General features: G+C 37.8%; 1 protein-coding gene across 2 annotated transcripts in view; it reads right to left on the minus strand.

The window, feature by feature from the left end:
- The window catches only part of VAV3 (vav guanine nucleotide exchange factor 3), a 176623-nt gene that overhangs the window by 60645 nt on the left and 94059 nt on the right, over positions 1 to 21919 (minus strand). For both annotated transcript variants that reach the window (XM_076337936.1, XM_076337937.1), the window contains exons 16-18: positions 11496 to 11597; positions 8785 to 8885; positions 16 to 38 (exon numbers count right to left, since the gene is read on the minus strand). In XM_076337936.1, the coding sequence (XP_076194051.1) occupies positions 16 to 38; positions 8785 to 8885; positions 11496 to 11597 (226 nt within the window). The remainder of the gene's footprint in view (positions 1 to 15; positions 39 to 8784; positions 8886 to 11495; positions 11598 to 21919) is intronic.

The raw sequence follows: 21919 nt of genomic DNA on the forward strand, positions 1-21919 counted from the left end.
AAAACAAATCCTTACCTCATGTTTCAGGTTCCCGTGTTCTGAAACGTAAGTAAAAATTGGCATTATTGGCGATTGTAAATTGTACGCTTTTTATATAGCGATCTCAGACTGTGCTGTTTTGCATTCCAGAAAACACTGCTGCCTTCTTTCGCTACCTGAAACCCGCAGCCGCCCCGGCAGCCCGGGGCTGCGCCAGGTCCTGTTGTGCAAACCCTGCTGCGCTCCCCTCCCCGCCCATTGGTCCCGCGGGGCAGCGCCCAGCCGGCTAGGACAGGCTCCCAGCCCCAAGTTATGCTGCACTTCCCAACGGCGGCGCGGCAAGCCGGTCCACTACACCTGATGAACTGTTAGGACGTCTCAAAAATACTTTATAAACATTGACTCGCTGGGAGTTCAAAAGCTACAGTTCTGTAGTGCAAGGCGGGTTTACACCTTTTCTTGTCTCTGTCTTTTCATAGCACGCCAATGTATATCAAGAGAAGATGTACACCTTTAGCCTCAAAATCTTCTCTATTTCGTGTCTTTAAGCTCAATTCAGCATTGCATTAGTATACCACAGACTCTGAAGCCATTGGTGTTTTATTTGCCTCTTTTGCTATGAATTTTCTTGTACTATTTAAAAATGAGAGAAAAAAAAAGTCCTGTGGGTGGATCAGAAGGACTGCATCAAGACATAACACTTTTGCACACACACACCACCACACATCACAAAAGACACAAAAAGGGGCATTTTTTCTACATTTTTCTTTGCATGTCTAATCTGATAACAGGTATTTAGGTGTACTCTAGATTTTGGTTCGGTGCCTTATCAAAGCACACAGAGCTGTATTTACCTGTGTGCTCTCTCCAGGACTGCACACACTGTTGAGGCAAAGCACAAACCGCACATGCCTGGTCTGTACTTCATCACATTTGAAAACTTCTACTGTAATGTCTTATAAACAGTAAGCCATAGTCACAGTAAATCAACTAAAAAGTTTTAACTGCAAGTAGATTTTGTTCTGCTAAAACAACAACAAAAAAAATTACAATATATAGTAAAGCGTGGGAAAAAAAATCTTTGGCTTTTAGCATTTTATGTGAAGATGATAAGGCATGCCGAGACCAAGCACGCCAGCTGAGGACTCTGGGCCGGGCCGGGCAGGCACAGCCCGTTTACCACTGTAAACTGGCAGAGCTCTCTTCTCACGTACGCTTTCAGTCACCATTTCCTCTCTCATACAGCGCGCCAAAGACGCATCATCTTGTCATCCCCAGAAAACACTTTTATGATCATAACCTTTCCAAACATATTAATTTGCATTTGTATAGTAGGCAAAGAGAAGAACAATAAGCCCGCCCCAAAGGAGGGGGTGCAGGTAGACTACTGAGGTTTTCTAAGGAGCCTGAGGGAATCAGTTGCCTAAGTGCTGCTGAAATTCAACATAATTTTGCTATTTACTTTCACAATTTGATACGCCTTTCAGAATGTTTGCTAAAATCTGAATAAAATCACCTTTTTTGAATGTTTCATCTCAGCATTATAAATGACTTCAAATGATGGGAAGTCATTTAGGTAAGTACTTGCAGGGGAGGCCAAAACTTCAAATCCAGACTTAGGGTTTTTCTTTTTTTTTTTTTAAATGGCCTATACTTAGTTCTGCAGATCTCTTAGCAAAAAAATGAAATGGAAATGTCATTCTATTCTCCAATGGGAATGAATGAATCTGATTTTTAATGGTTGCTGTTGAATATTATTTTTACCTCTAGGAAATATCCCAAACCCAACTAGATGAATGAGTTCCATTTGGTGATTGTAGCATCCCAACGCTTTTCATAACCAATAATTAAGAAACGCATCGATCAACTTTCAATAATTGGATTCAAGAAAGCACTCCACAGGACAGTAGTAAATACTCCTGATAATTTGCATAAAACATATTTCATGAAAAGGGAGGTAGGGGGATTGGATCAAAAAGAAAGCCCAAAACTTTGCCAACACTGATGGATCGAAATGCCATTTGTGACTTCACTATTAACACTTCAGGAATAGAAAAATGTCCAGTATCTGTATTTCCGCATAAAAACCTATTAAAAAAAAAATACTTATGCTTGTCTTGTTATTGCATTACAGTTTAAATATTCCTGTATTTCAGAATATTCTGTATTGAATTATGTGAATTGCTTCCTCATGAGATCTTTTTTCCAAATGTTACACAAGTAAAAGAGCAAAAAAACCTCATTTCTACTTATTTCTATTTTTAGAAAAAAAATTAATGTCTGAGGATATCCACCAGCAGATATTTTACACACGACAATTTTAATTCAAGTTCCTGCTCATCACCAATGTGCCAATGAAATTATCAAGTGAGTGAGTTCTCCGTTCTGACAGCAAGCTACTTTTACTGCCACAGTTCAGCACAATTTTTAGGTTTTTTGTTTATTCACTGAGGCCATGATACCATTGGGTCACATTTTTATAATTGTATTTTACCACAAAAGCAACAGGAGCAGCAGCTGGCCTCGATAAGTGAGGGAGCACAGATCAGAAAATGGGAATAAGCTGCTCCTCAGGGATGCAACAAAGCAGCTGGATTTACATGCTAACTAAATGGAGAGTAAATAAAAAGGGTATGTAGTAAACTACTCACCTTCCTATTTTAAAAGAAAATTTGAAATATTTAAAATGCAGGAACTATAAAGTAAGCCACTTTGAAGGAGCTGTGGGACTACCTGCCCCTTTCTGGTCATTTCGCCAGTCACTGCATAATCAGAAGAAAAGCAAATCGTAACCTAGAAGTACCATAGTGTAGGGCTCTGCACAAAATATCAAGCCCCCTGAGTGACTTTTGTTCAGGTTGAGCAAGGATGGTTAGTTAAACAAATACAGCTCAACCTTTGTTGCAGTTAAATAAAAAGTGGCATAACTCCAATGAACACTCTGGGATTTGAGCATTTACTTGTCAATGCTGTTGACATGGTAGGTTTGGAGGAGAGCCAGCAATTTTGCAACTATTGATCAAGCCAGCAAAAAGGTAAACAGTGAAAGCTGCTGGTTTCTTTTTAGATGTCAAAACACATGGGGTTTTTAATGAATAATCTCTAATGTGCTGTAGCAAGCAATTATTACATGAACAGCATGGACCATATTATTGGGCATACACATTACCATATGAAAGCAACTCTAAACTTAACCCATTCATACAGTAACGTTTTCTTTCAAGTTCATCACACAGTCGAAGAAACTTCCTTTCCACCTAAGGAAATGTAGTACTTTTTCAAATGGAATTATCTAAAGGAATAATGCATAAGTTAACTAAAAATTACTATAAAAATGCCCAGTTAATGTTTTTCTAATCCATTTATGCCCTGATGAGAGATGCTTCTAACATTCCCTGAGAAGAGCAATATAAAGAAGAAAATTTTGTGGGTTTGGCATCGTATTTAAAATATTCAAAATGTTTTCAGATTTTAGAACCATTGCTGGGGGTTCATCTAATTGAAATATTCAATAGTCTGTGGAAACAGGAAACGTTTGCCTGAGAATACTTAATTCAATATAATTGGACGGACTTGGAAAAATTCCAGTCTGGCAATAGAAATGGATTGTTAATACTGCTGGTTTAGGCTAGGAAACAGACTGGAGTTCTGCACTATGTTCTGGGCAGAGTGATACTGCAGAAATTGCAAGGGCCACAGAACAACCTGTACAACGAAAGTGGGAATAATGAGGGAGTCAGCTTCTCCCTTCGTCTACTAAAGGTGTGTCTTACTCATCCTTGCTTACCAAAGGTCCCACTCTTAACCATTCCCAAATATAAACCCTTCCAAGTAGTGGGAGAGCATCACCAGGTAAAATTGTCCTGTGCCTTGAAATAAGACATAGGAGTGCAGCTGAGAAGCCAGAAGAGGTGGAAAGGGAAGAGGAGACCCCCCCACATCAGCCACCAGAGAAAAGAACACCACGTGTCTTACAAATGGCCCTGTCAGACAAATACGTGCATCTATTTTGTAATCCTTGTGTTTAAGGATTTCGTAAGGCCTTGTGTTTAAGACTGCACAATCAGACTTGAAGGAGTTCATCAGAACATTAGCAAAAAAGAGGGGGCACGGAGGATTTCAAGCCACAGAAAAATTAAGTGATAGGGCATAAAAGTAAAATACATGAAAATGCAGAGGACTACTTGAGCATGTACATTGAGGGCAGCATTGCAGGGGGAAAAAAGTTAAATCAATAATGACAGACATGAGCACAGAAGACTTCAACCAGCACTGCCGATTTACGGCAACAAGGGCAGGAACAATAACAAAAAAAACCAAGGGCTAAATGCAGACACTTTGTTCTATTTATTAATTCATCTGATTATCTCTGCATCTTTTATCACTGCAACTTCTATAATCTGTTGAACTGGCCTTCTTTGAAACAAAACATCTGAAGAGCTGTCACATGTTTGTGTAAAAGGCATAGCATGGCAACACAGCAATTTATCTTCAGATTTTGTCAATGTTTCTCTCATAAGAGTATCATCTAAATCTGACACTTATTAAATTTGTCATTCTAAAGGTTTCATCTGTCTTTGGATGTCTGTCTTTTGAATTTTCACACACTGTGGCTTGGAATGAAATACAAAGAGATTTAATCCACTCAGGGAGGTTCTAAGCAGCATTTCAGAAAGGCTAGCAAAAACATCTGCTCAGTGGTCTAAAAAGAAAACAAAATCTTAAACTGCACAAAACCAGAAAACGCTGAGGAAAATTCAAATGCCTTTAGGAAACCTAATGGTATATTCTCATTGCGGTGTTTTGAATTCTGATCACCTCTTTTCAAATAGACCTCTAGAAATAGAAGAGGTCTACAGAATGGGAATGAAAATTATTTGAGGCACAGAAAAAGTTCCACTTATGAAGACATAACAAAAAAAAATTTAAGACTATTCAGTTCAGAGAATATACTAATAAGAGGTCATGAAAAGTTATAAAATAATTTATCATACAGAAGCAGTCAGTCAAGACTTCCATTGCCTCTTCTCACAAAAACCCACAAAGTTGCGTGTTAAATTAAAAAGGTAAAAAGGCCAAGCATAACCAGGATAAGATATGCAACCAACAAAAAACCCCAACAAAAACCAAAAGCCAAACAAACACTTTACAGAACTCACTGTTCCAAAACTTCTGAAACACAGTTAGATATTTTTATCAACAAAAATAGGGAAGCTATGCAAAAGCATTAACAGGATGTAAAAACTCTTAGAACACCAAAAAGATAAAAAGAAAATTTAACAGGATTTAAAAAGTAGCATCATTCCTGGGCATTGTCTACCACACAGAGGATTTGCGCTTTCCTGTGAAGCATCTGGAATCAACCATTGGCAGAATGACAGAACACCAGATTAAACAGACCACACATATATCATGGGAGATAGATATATACACTCCATGTCTGTGGCCGTAACTAATACCACATGAATGGGGAATAATAATGTCCAGTTTCCTAAAAGGATGATTGTGTTTCATGCCCATTACGCCCTGTGAAAAAGGCTGTCATAGGCCCCTAGAAACAAAAGAAACACATAGCGATACAATAAATGTTCCAGGCATTTTGCTACCGTTGAAGCATTCCGGCTATGCTCCACAATTTCTTATCTAATAGCATTCTCAGGCCACCTTTGGTAATTTCCCACAGGAGCAGCAAATGACACCACTAGAAAAATTAAATTTATCATAAATTAATTTCTCTAAAGATTTCAAAAGGAAAAGCTTCGAAATTAAAACTATGTGAGAATTTCATGCACGCAGAGCATACTTTTTTCACAAAATGCAGTGAAAATGTTGACTTCTACATGATATCTTTGTGTCTGCATTCCTTTAATAACATTTCATAACTTAGCAGGCATGGCAGATAACTTATGGGAGACGTCATTTCTCAGCATAGCTCTGGAAAAGTGAAAACACAGCTCCAGAAAATCATTTATACTCAAGTTGCACAAACCAGTATTTAAAAGAGTCTGAATTGTCCCATCCCCTTCTGGACCATAGAGGGAAGCAGGAACCGGTAAAGCTCTTCCTTAAACCTTTCCTTACTCTGTGCACACTATGAATGGGCAGCAGTGCTCAATCAACACTTCTTTCTTTAAAAAGGCAAATAAAGAGTAAAAATGGAAAAAGGTAGAGAAAAATCTCCAGATTTCCCTTCCTGCTCAGTGGCCAAAGTCCCTCGTCAGGTGGAGAGAAGACGCATTTTCAGCAAAATGGGCAAAACCATTTGTCCTCTCCACACTCGTTCATTCATAGAGCAAGGGGGAGCATGGCAAGAACTGTAATTTAGAGTTTGTTTTTGCAGCTATGATCTACTCTCAGAGCAGGCTGTAAGGAAGCCACAGCCTAGCACCTCCTGTCATTCTGCCTCGTGAGCAGGTGGAAGATACACGACTCTTCTAGCCTGTACTAGAGCTACAGAAATCTGGGAGCCTTTGCATAGAAGACAAATAGACTGAAAAGAGAAAGAGAAGTTTGGAGAGGACAGAGAGCGGAACTCCTGGATGTAAGCTAAACAGGTAACACAAAACAGTATCTTAACAATCCAGTTGCTTCCAACTTCAGTAAAGAAAGACTCAGTACCGTATCATTTCACAAAAATCAGGGCAATGATTTAAAGTAAAATCCAAAACAACATTCTGCTCCTTTGAAGTTGTAAAATGATAATTTATTCCATTTACAAAGAAGCAGAAATGTGATTTTTTTTTTTCTTTATTTTGTTCCCTCTAGCAAGTGCACAGCATTACTTAAGTATGTATGCAGGAAAACGGCAAGAAATCAGACCTTGTGTTATCTAGGCATTTATGGTCATTCTTACTGCTACACGTTGCACCATATATGTCCACAGATCTTTACAGAGGAATAGAAAGACAAGCTCCTGCCTCCTGGGGTGCCAGCTATCCAATTAAAATAAAAACTACAAACACGATTAAAACAGAAGGCGCAAAAGAAAGAAAAAAAGTAGAAGCAGGGGTGGTTTATACCACAGAAGATAGCTGTCTTGTGAAGAACAGTACGTGTTTGTTTTTCCGCTCTATTAATTTAAATGTAATTGCTTTAAAATATTCCATTTTTAATATCATTTTAAATATTTATTTTCTTTAGACTATCCGTAGGAGGTTCTGCAAAAAAACCATGTTCCAAAAAGGATTTCAGTGAAAAATACTGTGATTGTTTGTATCGTTTTCAGATCTACAAAAGATTATTTTTAGAAAGTCCTGACTTAGAGGATAGCATGGAAGATCTCCAATACAGGAAAGCAACTGAGAAAATAAAGTTGACTGACTGCAGCAGAAGTCAGTACCTGCCCTCCTGACGATTTCATGAAAGAATGAAGCAGGCAAATAAATAGCACAGTGAGCCAAAAGCCAAGTAGAAGTCAGGAAGTAACAAACAAAGACAAAGACAGAAACAAGCTTATACAATTTTGAAAGGAACAAAAAGCTAGAACCAAAATCTTGAAGCAGCAGCTTAGTGAAGAGCAGTGGATGAAGTCGTCATGTAATTCAAGCAGTGGGAGAGAAATTATCTCTGCAACAGCATTTTGCAAACATTGTAGATAGTAATGTCAATAAGAAAATAACCCAATGGAGGAGGTTGCAGTAGCTTATGTGAGATATGTGAGACATGAGAAGCTTCACAAACTATTATGAAATAATTCTGGAAAGGAACGTATAGGTTTTAGAGAAGTGAGAAGGACAATTAATTAGAAACTTCTGCAACATACACAACTACACTTTCTAGAAATCATCATGTGTTCCAATGGCTCTTCTCTTTTAAACAACAGGAATTCAAACATATTAATGGAGAGGGAAATTCCCGGGGCAGGGAGGGAAGTGTTTGTCAGTTGTCCCCCCCATCAGCACCAAATCATCTCTAGAAAGAAGAAAGAGTAGTTAAGAACCTGGACAGAGGGAAGAGTCAAAAATGACACTATGGTTACATGACTAGCTGGCTGGAGTGTAGCCAACTCACTGCCACCAATTGAATAGGTACAGGGAAGGGAAAGGGGGCAAATGATAAGAGCCAACATTTGGCATTAGCAGTGGGAAATCCAGAAGATGTTGGAGAGAGAATTACAGATACAATACTGAGCAGAAAGGGAAGAGGTCAAATTTGGAGTCATCTGAGGGAGACCAAATGTTAGCTGAAGTCAAAAGAGTCCTTAAGGTCCCAAAGAGCAGAAGAAGAATAGGGGAAGTGCATAGTGACAATGGCCAGGGAAGAAACAGAGTACAGCAATCGATTAAAAGAAGAGGAAAAAAAATGGTCCTTAGATGCGGGAAGTAGAGAGTCATCAATCACCTTTTTGTGAATATTGTGAGTGGACAGAAACCATGGAAACCAAAGAGATGAAAGAGGAAGCTGAGGCAACACAAACAAACAGCTTTAGGAGCTGAGAAGAAAATATGAAAATTGACATAGACATAAAGGGAGAACCACAAGGAAGATAGATGATATGCCGTACAGTAGGTGTTACATACGAGCAGTCCACGATTAAAACGAGAGCAATTCCTTGTTGTATACGACATTGACGAAAAAATTGGGTTTGACCTATAACAGTTCTCTCCTGCTTTCGAACATTTCAATTTAGTAGCAATAAAAATCCCTATGAATTCTAAATGCAATTCTAATTGTGCTTATAAATGCTAGTTTCACAAGTATGTATGTTACAATGAACACAAATCAGAGGTAAATTAAACCTTAATTATATCTAGCAAGTTTTATGTCCTAATTAAAAATGGTATTCTAACAATAAAAATGACTTACCACCTGAATTAGCTCTGCCACAATTGTCTAATCTTCCTAAACATTCTTTGTGTGCTCCAGCTCCACACTTAGAACATAAATAGCCTTGATAAAATGTTCCCCTGTAAAACAAAATTAGGTAGTGATACATTAGAGGTGATAAATTCCACGCATAAAGGAAATAAGAGATGTGGCATAAAGTATTAGAAGTCATTTGCTGTTCTGCATAATGACAGCCCTTTAAAGGCTCGAGCAAAAGTGACAACTGACAAGCAGCTCATCTGCTTTTCGTCACTACTAGCCATTTAAAAATCACAACTAGATAGTTCTTCTGGACTACTAGTAGAATAACAATCTTCATTTCAATTTAGCCCAAAGCAACTTTGGCACAGTACGCTTGAAATTGTACCATTATGTATCTATCCCACTATAGAGCTACACTTCCGTTTCATCTCAATGGGAATTCGGCTAGACACCATGAAGAATAAGATCCATTTCAAGAGAGTTGTAAGTGTGAATATATATTTAAGCATTAAGGAGTTTATAGGCTATCTTGCAAATATTCTTGACTTTAAATTGGGGGGGGGGGGGGGGGGGGGGCGCGGCGGGGAGAGATATCCGGGTACACTTTAGTTAACACTCAGAGCTGCTAAATAAGGAGTCACTTTCCTCACTCTAAATGTTCTCCGATTCCCCTTAATGAAATGGAATCTGAATTTGAGTCTGAGGAAACCAATTTATTTCCAGATTTATGCATGGCTTTTCTCTTAGGTACAATTCACTGAATAGCTAACAGAGAAACTTTTTTTTACATGTATCTCTGAGCAATTATATGAGTTCCATCTACTGATGTATCTGCTTACTCTTCACACTAGACTTGTCTGTCTCCAAGATTATCCTGACCAGTTTGGAGTGATTATGCATCCTGGTCTAACGTGACACCTTCAGCTCAAAGGAAAGTCAGGTGTCTCATATGGAACACAGGATTGAACAAGTTAAACCTGAACAAAACGTACAGCAACTGCTATTTACTACAGCAATTTCTGGACTGTTAGTGATGAAATATATTTTTAATTAACTTCAGAAGCTCAGTATATTTTTGAGTATCGGAATACACAAACTTAAAGATAAATAAGTAGAAAGTATAAAAATATTTTAATGCAGTTTTCCATTTTTATTTTTTTCCTTATTGCTACTCAGGAATGCAAGATTCTCTAGACAAAAGTATAGGACGTAACATTATCCTTCACTACAGATGCTTCTAAGACCAGGATTTCATCCCCACTTAAAGATTAGGCACTAAGGTTCAGATTTTTGTTTCAAATATTTACACATTAGCTTATGTTTGAAGCTTAAAATGACAATCCATTGTAATAAGTGATTTAGGCACTTTATGAGGCTAAGTCGAGTAGGCTTTCAATACAACTTAGATATCCAGGGACATGCCTATATACCACAAGGTAGCACCTGGGGATACCCAAGCTATCTTCGAGCAAACTGGCATGCCTATGCACAACAATGCAGCGTCATGCGGGCTGTGTCCTGAAAGCAAGACAGCCATTTCTCAGCAACAGCAGTTAGTGCAGCAACAGAGACACAATGACTCAACTATCCTGCTTCAAATTCAGAAATTAGCCTTGCCATCTCTAAGTTCAGGATGTCTGCACCACTCTTCATAGTCACTTAGACCTTACTGCACTGAGAAAAAAAAAATCATAAAAAAAATCTCTGAAAATCCAGGTCAGTCTAACTGTTCAGGAAAAAGGTTGCTAAAGAAAAAAAATGCATGACAGAGGAACATCCCTGAGGTTATTTTATTCCATGCCTGTGCTTAACAAAAGCACTACCCATACTTCAAATGCCCTTTCTAAAATGCTGTGGCTACATTTTTCGGAGCATCAACAATATGCAACATGAGCACCTGAACTGGCCAAAGTTCACAAGCTTTTGCATCTCCAACTTACACTATGGAATTTAGGTTGAATACACACCTTCATACCATTGGACAGTCCATATTTACAAAAAAACAAGGTAGCTCCTAAAAGACAGCTCAAATAATAAAATAAGAAACTACAGACGTGCAAGCATGTGTGTGTTTCAGAAGAGAGAGGCAGAAAACATGGAATTTCTTAGCTGAAGTTAGCCTTACAAATCCTTGTTCATGAAAGCATTAGTTGTCTGCTAGCATTTCTTATCTAGCTTTGCAACATCTATCTTCAATTTGTCTACATATCTCTGGTTCAGAAATGCCTGTTAATGCCTCAGTTATTTTCTGTCTCACAAAGCAATCTCCCCATATCAAACATTTCTGAGCATCGTCACCATCTGATTTTCTGAAAAACATACTCCATCTGTTCTTGTGACTGGTGGTCTACAGCAACGGGACCTGTGGAACAGCCATGGTAGTCAAAACTCTACAAAACGGTTGTCATTTACTCTTACATAAGAACTCCTGTATTAAATAAAGCAATTCTCATAAAAGAATCATGATAAAGCAGCCTTCTGATAAATGAGGAGCATCTTGAGGTTTTCAGCTTTTCACAGCACTCCTAGTTTTTGGAAATTTGATCAATGAAATTAATTTAATGAAATTAAAAACTTGCTAATACAAGAAATACTACGTATGACTTCGTGGCTTGTCTGTCTTGGACAGGTAACCAGCTAGCCATGTATTTCCACATATTCCTTTGATTCAAATATTTCACAAAAAAGAAAAATCTTAAAAAACTTACCTCAGAAGCATCTGACATACTTTGCAAGACGTCACGCGACTGAAGGTATGCATTTTGAACTCATGAAAGCTTGTATCCGCATAGTCTGGCCGTATGTTTGACCTAAAAAAAATTTGAAAATCTGCTTTAAACCGATGAAATCTGGAACATAATGCAGCATTCACAGCAGGAAATCTGAATCCACAAACAACTAGTTTTATTTACACTTTAATGTTTTTCACTGAGGTGAACCAGAAATATGGACTTTACCACACACCTCGAAATGAAATCTGAATTTTGATATTATGCAGACCTGGTTCTTAAAATACATGCTGTAACTACCTTAGCTGTCACAGTAACTAGAAAACTATATATTAAAACAAACATCATCTGGTTTTTACTCCTGTTCAACTAACTAGGATCATTTTATGGACCTAAAGAACGCTTACTTTCATTCTCAAATATTTTGTTATGTGGATGTACAAGGAAGAGCAGCTCACACTGAGAACCACCACATTTGAAAAAACACGAGCAGCAAATTTGGAACAGTTAGGTCACAATTATGCAGCAATACACTGGATAACACGAGTGATTTCAAAAGCAATTAGAAAATATTTACTGGGGTTTGGCTAGTCTTTCTTAAACAAGTTGCCCAATGCCTGCAGCTGCTGCCACACACATTTAATTTAACAAATAAAATAGAAGATTGCTATTCACACTGCTAAGATACCAACACGCTATTGGCAGACTTATTTCCAAAGATCAAATTTATGTGCAAAGCACTGGTCCATGACTGTACATGTGTTTTGCTTATCCTCCCTACTGATCCCCTTTAAAAGGAGGAGTAGAATTTAAAAATGACCTGCTCATCATGTTGTTGCACTGGTGACTGTTCGCAGGTTTATTTAAATTTTATTAAGTAATCCATTCAATTTTTCCTGTCATCTTCCCATTTCCAAGACTGGGGGGAAGAACAGGAATTTTCAATTGATTTGTTATTTTTTTTTTTTCCACTCAATAACATCCCCAAGCTAGCTTAAGACTGTCAAAACCAGTAACACTGAAATGCTAGGTGCATAATTTAATATTAAGCTAGACTGTATCAGACAAGAAAAAAATATATATATCGTAAGGATTAATGTATTTTTAAATACTATCTATATTGGAATGCTTAGGATTCCCTAAGTTTCTGGTATTTTTCTAGCAAAAACATAGGAATGCATGATGCATAGGAATAAAAATAGGAAAAAAATCCTGAGGATAATAATGCAAGAATCTACAACACTCAAAGGAAAGACGAGAAGCTTTTCCGACACACAAAATTACAAATGCATGCATTAAAGTTGGAGATACATATTAGACAAGTTTCATTTTTATGTATTATAAATAACTTCTAGACTAAAACACAGACCAGCCACAAATTGCAATGAAACATAAATATAGGTAACCGTGCAAGCATCAATCTCTCCAGGACTGAATGAAAAGGCTTATGAAAAAAACATTCAAAGTATCTGTTTAAGTACCTAGTGTCAGAAAGGTCAGTCTTCTAATCCGCCTGCTGAAAATGAACGCGCTGAAAATGAAACTGTACTCAAAAAGCAAATGGGATTTTGCTTTTACGCTTGAGAATAACCTTACACTCAGTACTGTTTTAACTAGCTCACTAGTGTCTCTCTTTCTGCTAGGATACGCAAGATGTCAATACCAGAACTCCTGCTAACTAAAACAGGCATGGATACTACCCATTCACAGCAGAAGGCACAGGTATCGGGATAAAACTGACCTCAAAAAAGTAACGAACTTTTTAAACCAGGAGAACAACGTATTATTTTGGGGCTGTTAACTCTGCAGAGCAAGGCCTGTATTTCACAGCATGTTTGCCAAAGGGCTGCTAAAACCTCTTAGACGACACAGTTACCTACGAACAATCCTGGAAACTCCCTAGAACAAATTACAGTACTTACACTCCCAACAAAAGCTGCTTTTTGATGACCATTTGGTTCAGACCAGGATAGCTCACAAAACCGTGTCAGAAGTGTCAGCCCAACGTGCAGAGACCATCGGATTTGAAAGCATATCGAATTAATCCTAACCACCTGACCATTTTTCAAGAACAAACCAAAGAAAAAATTCCATTCATTCAATCAGAACAGGATCAATCTTCAAAAATAATAAGCATAGTGGATGAAAAGAAAAAAAAAAGACAACCTCTGCAGACAGTTGTTTAACACAAGCATATGACTATATAACTTTCTTTCATATGTAAAAATTCTCTTCCATTCTTCTCTTGGGCTATCTTCCACAAAGATTGAAATACATGAACTACTGATGATACACTACACACTACAGAACAAAGACGATACACTGTGTTCGTCTCTATATTAAAAGTAATATTTGAGTTTCTTTATATTTTATAAAGCCACTCAGTTTCTTTTACAGTCCTTAACAGAAAAAGTTATTCTTGACAGCAAAAAAAGCATAGTGCTAAATTGGCAAGGAATGAAGCTGTTGCCTCACAGCAGAGCTGTCACAAGGCCCTCCACCTTCTTTCAACCTAAGTTGTTTTATTGCACCTATGGGCTAAACTATCGGATTATAATGTCCTAAACCAGACGGAAGATTTATCCAGATAAACAGACTTACAACTTTGGCTCTCTACTGCGTGCTAGAATTTGGATACATTTGTCCTACTTGCATAAGTAGAGGAATACAAAACTGAAAACTTATAACACAATACAACCTTTGGACTACAATGCAAACTTCGGTTTATCTTGTCCGCTATTACCTACAGGAGGACCTAGTTTGGTTCCAAGTACTACTCGGTTCTTAAGGATCATAAAAATGTATCATAAAGAGTGAATCCCTCAGTTTCGTTAAACCCCAGCAGGTTTTAGTGTAGCGATTGTAAGATTCTAACAATTACTTCAATAAATTCTCTATCTAAAAAACTGTTCTTTCTTCACCACCTACACATCTTTCATACTCCCTATCAATTCACTACCATCTAACTTCACGTATTTCCTCGTTGGCTAAGGCCAAGCTAGCATAAAGATCTTCAAAAATAGCTTTTTTTAAGAGACATGAGCCTGAGTAGCTCTTTTGGGGGCACACAGCAACTATTCATAAACCAAAAGGACCTTTTAAATTTTGCTAGCCCTTCCTTCCACCACTCAAGAGGTATCTTTTTTCTCCCTTTTTTCCCCAAAGCCACATCACCCAGAAGGAAAAGCCTAAAAATCCCTAATAACAAAAGTTTAGTGAATCAAAGGAGACGCCACTGAAGTACATCACCCATAGATTAAATGAATCTGGAAGGGACTGGAGCCTCAGCATATTACAGAGGATCCTGTGCAGAAAGAGCAGGAATCAACAAGAGAAGAAACCTTACCTGCTGCTCAGGCTTTCTTTTTGCACAGACTTAGAAGCTACTTCCAAGCAGCTGTCTCGAAATGAACAATGCCATTGCATTCACCAAGAAGAGCCAACATTCAAGTTTTCTTTTGTCTCTTCCTTTCTACTTCTAACCATTCATCCTAATTGTCTCAGATTTGAGGTCAAACAGGAATGGGAAAACGTCACATGTTTTAGTTCAGTTTACACATCAGCAAAATATATTCTCAAATTTGAGAGTCCGGCACATTTCAAAAAGATCAGGATTTTACCCATTATCTCATGATTCTCTTCATCAAGAAATAGTCTACTAAAAATATTAATATTTAGATACATTGTATTCAGTTGAGTCATGTTAGACAAGAAGGCATTTCATCACTGCTCAAAAAAAAAAAGCATTCACATTTATGCAAAAGCAAAGTTTCCAGTCATCGATATTCTGATAAAGGCAGTAGAAAAGAACAGTGCAAAAGAAGAAATAATATGCTTACTCTGAAGACAGACTACTGTAAAGTGAAGCACAATATAGAAAGATAATTAATGACACAGCAAAAACCAGAAAAAACTACAGCAAAAATAAAAAGATAATGCATATTATCCACTGTAAAATGTAGAGGTGGAATAAGGAAAGCTTTGTAGAAAAATATGTACTGCCATGCTAACTGTGGACAGGAAAACTCTTGCACATTCTAGTATCTGATCAGTCATGCTGCATCATGGCAAATCCAGTTCTGTAGTCACAGTACACATCATGTCAGACAAGTCTGGGATAATCCGAGATGATGCACTGTAGCAGTGTATATCAAGTAGCGAGCCTTTTAACGGAAAGTCTGAAACTTAATGAATCTAGGGGGTTGATATTTTAGTTTTCAATATATTGCTTTTCAACAAATCAAAAATAATGCAAAAATAACCCAACTCAATACCACACGGAAGTTTCCAACTAGAGATTAAGCACAACTCATCTGTGACTGTCCAAGCCCAAATACTGCAAGGACCACAGGAAATTTTTTCCACAAAACCTTTCACACTGAATAGCATATACTATTTTTTGAGTTTTTAAATACAGTAAATAAAGCTGACAACTTCAACGGAAAAACAGCAGTCACAGCATAGCATACAACTTTTCAGTCACGTCCAACCATAAAGAAGCTCTTTTAGTTACAGCATTCAAGCCTTACACCGATACCCTGAGAACACAGCCCAGGGCTGCCACAACACAGTGAAGAGAACATTTCATCCTTCTCAAATCTTCTTTTCCCTTCTCCTTCCCAACCTGTGGGCATGTTCCAAGACATAGAAAAAACTGAATATTAGGTCAATATTAATTTTAAGCTTAATACTAAGAATATTTTCTTCTTCAGAAGGAGGATTTCTTGCGGGGAGGGGAGGCGACACCTACACACAATTGTTAGAAAAATTCAAACATATTCAGCAGCAAACAGAAGCAACTTCTGTGGCTAACATTCGGAAAATCTAATTTAGGGCTTAAACCAGTCAAGCCCTCTCGCAGGTTCCTCAGTCCTCCTTCCACAACAACTTCTACTATGGGGTGCCCCAGGCTCACCGCAAAGGAAATGTTTTATCCATCTCTGCTGTCAAACAATCTTGATGAGTGGCCAGAGCAGGAAGCCACCCATGTACCAGGAATACTCAGTGATGTAACGACAGAGAACATGTTCCTCATTTTATGGTATAACTCTGTCTCTTATTTTTACAAGCAATGTGGGGAGTCAAAAGTAATTTCCCTTCCTCTCTTCTACTTTTTCCCCAGGCTGTTTTAACTCCTACACTCTAGCAGAGACAAAATGTCAGGATACAGAAACAGTGAATCTGTAATTAGGAAAATTTTTCCAATTCCCTCCTCAATTCAGCAGCAGAGTTTTTGTAAGGGACAACCACGAGTGCCCTCTTCTGCATAGTGCTGGATCCCCACAACCAGATTTACTCCAGTCACTACAGCAATGTCCTTGGGCTGCCCCTGACCCTTTTGAGTACAGCTTTCTCTTTCCAAGTTACTTGCAGAATATTAGTCCCACTGGGACCAATTCACTGCTACACCACCAACCCAGACCTGCAGATGCTTGTCTTGCAGTCTCTCTCGTCATTTGGACACACAATTCTTGTCTCTGCACCAGCCATCGAAGCCACCGTTCAAGGAGCAGAATGACCATCTTCTTCAGTCAATCCTGCATCTCTGAACAGATCTTTTGTCTGTAAAGTTTGCAGAGTTCAGCATAGAAGAGTTATCCAGGTATCTTATTTGATTGCCCTCGATATCATCAGACTTCAGAGCACTCCATTTTTGCTGACCTCGTGCGTATGGAATATTCCCCTTTTAAAAATACTTCTCCACATTTGCAGTGCCACTTCTTTCTTTTGACTCTTACTTCTCAGAAGAGTAAATTGATCATAGGCCAACTCTGTCTTCAGCCACCCACATAATGCAACACCTTTATAAATGGTGTCAGAAAGCGTCACATTATCAACAGTCCCCCACAAGCTTTTGCTGTCAGAATTCATTCTAGTGATAATCTTCGCCTAGATTAATGGCACAGCTGACCACAGAGTAATGCTACAGATAGCCCAAAATTATCTTGTCAGACAAGACATCCAGACGCCTATTCCTATGCCTACAGAATAAGGAATGAATTCTCTCTACTATCCTACCTCACAATACCAAAATAATTGTGCGTATGTTTTCTAACATTTTCCTATAGCGGTTGGGATAACAGTTCAAAAACTTAAAGTAACTCTTAACACTCAAGACACGAACATGTCACAATCAAAACACTAATACTTAAGTCAAAATAAAGCAATGAACCTTGGCCATCTTGACATACCCAACAGTGTAAGTTCTATACCTCATTTTACAAAACTGAACTTTGATCATCTTGGGTCTAAAGTGTTTCCAAGATGCATACTGCCATGAAAAGTGTACATCATCAATATCAAGCAGCTTAGATGGGATTTGTTACTGTCATTTCCTTACTTAATCAAAACCATATTCTAATGAGAAAACATTAAGATCAGAATAGCCACAGCATACAACAGGCATTTGGTTACCTCATAGCAACAATTTAATTTTTTTATCAGCATTCTTATATTCATGCTTGTTTCCAACAAGAAAAACTACACAGAGTACCTTTCACAACAGGTTGGACTAAACAAATGAACTGTCATTTCTTCAGTGGGCTAGGCACAAACAAATATGCTTTCTTCTACTGTCAGTTTAAACTTCCTCTACACAGCTACGGCTTACAAAATGAAATGCACCAGGAGAACTACTAAACTTTCAGCCCCAAAACACTATCTTATCTCTCTACTAAATATGTAATTACTACAGATAATGTGGCCCAAAAGAATAAAGAAAAGGCTAAGAGATAGTTTACTATTGCTCCTTCCTTCTATTTTCCTACGTGGAGAATAAGCGCATTAAAATCCCAGTCTTCATTTCCAGAAAGGCCATATTTCTAAAGATATAAACAATGAAAAAATCCTTATTTCACAAATTTTAACATACTGAGCACATCTTCCCTTGGATGTTTTGCCCTTCAGATGTTTCAGTATTAGCCTTACAGGCATTAAGAACTATTGTCTCAAGTTTGTTTTGCACGGACATATTACTGAAAGCCTACTGGCTGCCAACAAATCTAAGAAAAATATAATAAAGGGATAAAGTGAAGTATTACATTGATTAGATTAATTAAATTCTTATAGCAAGTTTAAAGTTTAAATAGGAAATTAATGAAATGCAAATAACTGCCTATACCGAAAAAATAGCACACAAAAGAGAAGAGGTGGTATTATGAAAATGTAAACAGTAGAAGCAGCTAGAATCTGCAGTCTTTGGCTCCTGGTTATGGGCGTCAATCTCATCGCACAGCAGTAGCAACAAGAAGGAATCCAGCAGCAGAGACCACTGGATGTCTACCACCATGTGGTTTCATACTCTGCAAGGAGTTAAAGGAAGGGGACTTTGGAACACAGCACAACATAAAATTCTCCTCTTTGTTTATTCTAAATCTATTTACTATTACCTTTAATGCTAGCAGTTAAAAACTGCAGCTTAAACAACCTGCCTGCAAGGTCCACTGCTGTCCTCCACTAGTGACCAGTTGTTCTGTCTTTCTTGCTGTATTTTGATGGCCATTTCTTTTAATTGCTTCCTTGGCAGCTTTTCAGTACTAGCTTGACTTCAGCAATTAAGATCTGTACAGATTCCCCCCCCTCCCTGGGTCAAGGCCACTGAGAAGGTGTTACTTATACCCATTACAAACATTTCCATTTGTGTTGAGAAATTGCTTCCCTGGAGTACTTAACAACTCAACTTCTCCTTCCCAGACTTCAAGTATTTTTAAACTAAATTTATTTTTTCTTAAACTGGAAGGAAAAATGTATTACAAGGAAAAAAACCAAAACTGAACAAGGTTTGATATTCCTCAGATATATACGCACATCATTTTTCCACCACAAAAAGCACATACGTGCTTAATCGCAGGAATCGCAGCACATAACAGGAAAATAAAGAATACATCACACAGAGAAATGCAAAAGTAACCCTTTGCAAATGGATCAAGCAGGCTCCTTTCAAAAGTGAATTAGCTGCAAAACAAGATAGGGTATCAACAAGAGCAGGTGCTGACCTAGACGCTGTTGAGTAGATCACTTCTGTTAAACACAGAGAAAGCAAAGGTATTGTAAACACTGACTGAATCGAGCCATTCTTCTCAGGGGACTGATGATAAACTTCACAGGTATTATTTAAGCCCACAGATGTTCCTCCAGATTGTCATAACTCAGTGGGACTGTCAACTTGGATAGAAGAGGAACCTTCTCTTCCCCCAGCAGCAATCCCACAAGCATGTTCTTCTGAGTGACCTGGAACAGCAGCAAGTGCCCAGATGTGGATGCTCTTGGGTTGGGAACAGGCTGTCCGGCAGAGTCACAGGTTCTGCGTAACAGTACAGTGAGACAGCTGCCCTTTCTTTGGGGTTGGCCCTCTTCCCCCAAAAGGTAAAACGTGCTAGAAAGTTCTCATGATACTTCTTATTTTTGGTTTTGACTCATTTTTGCAGAAATGCTATTTAGGCCAGGTTTCGAAGATCTTTTTCCCATAGCAGTCTCTTCAGGAAATGTGATCGTGTCACAAGAAATCATGCAGGGTTCGACTGCATATAGATGTTTGCAAAATATCCCATCATTTTAAAAGTGCATTATATTTGAAACTGAGTAGCCATCTCACTTGATTAAAATTTGGCTTCAGAGAATAGTTAATGTATGTATGCCCACCTGTGAACCCAGAGGCATAACAAATAAGCAGATGCATGAAATATCAGATAAGGAGTCTGCGGTGAATTGCAACTGCTTTAAGAATTAAACGAAGAAATACTACAGGGAACTTAGATAAAACTCAATACCTTGAACTCTCCTCAACTCTCAACCCGAAGTTAGACCTTTGCATTTTAGAGCTGTTATTATTCTGCTCTCCATGTTATGCTTACAATAATTTGAAATGCTCCATACAGAACTGTTCAGAATTATGGACACCCTGAGCTCAAAGTGCTGAAGAACATTTTAAAGTGTATGTGACATGAAATCTGATGCTGTATTCATGCATTATAGCCTATGAAGAAAATGGCATAGGTTAATACCTGAGGACACTGAAAATTTTCATTCCAGTTTTACTTATTGTACTGGTATTTGACATCACTGCAGAAAATGCATCAATAAAACTAGATCTGCCATAAGTATTTCTAAGTTATTAATTGCTAACAGAAATTGTTTATGAAGACATCCTAAGTTAAAATTCCTGGTTTATGCCAAAGTGACCTCCTTTCAAAATTTTAAGCACCTTAGAAGTTAGCCATGACAACTGGTACTAAGCATCTCAGAAAATTTTGGAAAAATTAACTATGCAATAAAATATAGCTAACATTTGTCACATATTCAAATGTTTTAAGTAATAACATGGACAGCAGAAGTTAAGAAACAGAAAACCATGTATGTTACTGTCAAACAAGACAAAAAAGCTTTCAGCCAAACCTCATATGAAGAAATTCATGCAAAGTTGGTCCCAAGAGATGTTCAACCTCACTCTCTGCTCTGGTATGCAGCAGACTGCCCTTAGGATCCCGTTCCCCGCAAACAGCAGAACCAGCCTTACATTTGCACTATCCTTTCTTTCCACGCGGAACATTTCGGCTCTGTGCAACTATCACTATTTCAACTGATCACTTCATACAACATGCTGTCATCTAATAGAAAGGCATTTGTGTAATAAGATAACAGAATAAGAGTGCAGAGACAAAAATACAAATAAATGATGCTTTTTCAATCTTTACAAGTATTTTATGATTTACTGTAAAAAGGTAAGAGAGAAAATGGCATCCTTAAGGGGTATTCTCACTAGAAGTGGGCAATGCCATTTCACAAAGGATGATTTTCAGCTTCTTCTCTACCTTCTCTTCTCAGGAGCAATGCTAATTCATTTTCTCTGTTCCAGCTAGGCTATTATATTTCAGAATCGTCTTTGAAGATGCTATTTACTGAATCAATCAATCAATCAATTCTCCATATGCTAATACTCAAACATTCTAGTTTGTCACATCAAAGAGTCTCCATCAAGAAGACACATTATATAATTAAATTAACCATATCACAAGTAAATTGTGCTCTTGATCAAGAACGTACAACTTCTAAGACTTTGCTAGGAAATTTGCTTATTTGATCATATGATGAGTGGCTTTTTTGAGATCAAGGAAATTATCTTGTTAACTTTTTGGAAACGTTCTGCATTGTTTCAAACAAGATAATGGCTTTCCTTTTTCCTTATCGGCCTACTTCCCTGAAAAGCATGGGAGATGGACTGCTTTGAGCTAATCTATTCACGTATAACATTTTTAAACACCACCTGATAGGAACAAAGCTCTGTCACACATCACTATTTGTAAATCAAAAGCATCAATACTTTATATACTTTAATATCCACTGGCTGAGTCTTATTTGTGAAAGTTCTAAGTCTTACAAATCCAAATTTACAAAGTTGCTTCTCT

This window comes from Aptenodytes patagonicus, chromosome 5 (genome assembly GCF_965638725.1).
Source record: "Aptenodytes patagonicus chromosome 5, bAptPat1.pri.cur, whole genome shotgun sequence".
NCBI classification, from domain to species: Eukaryota; Metazoa; Chordata; class Aves; order Sphenisciformes; family Spheniscidae; genus Aptenodytes; species Aptenodytes patagonicus.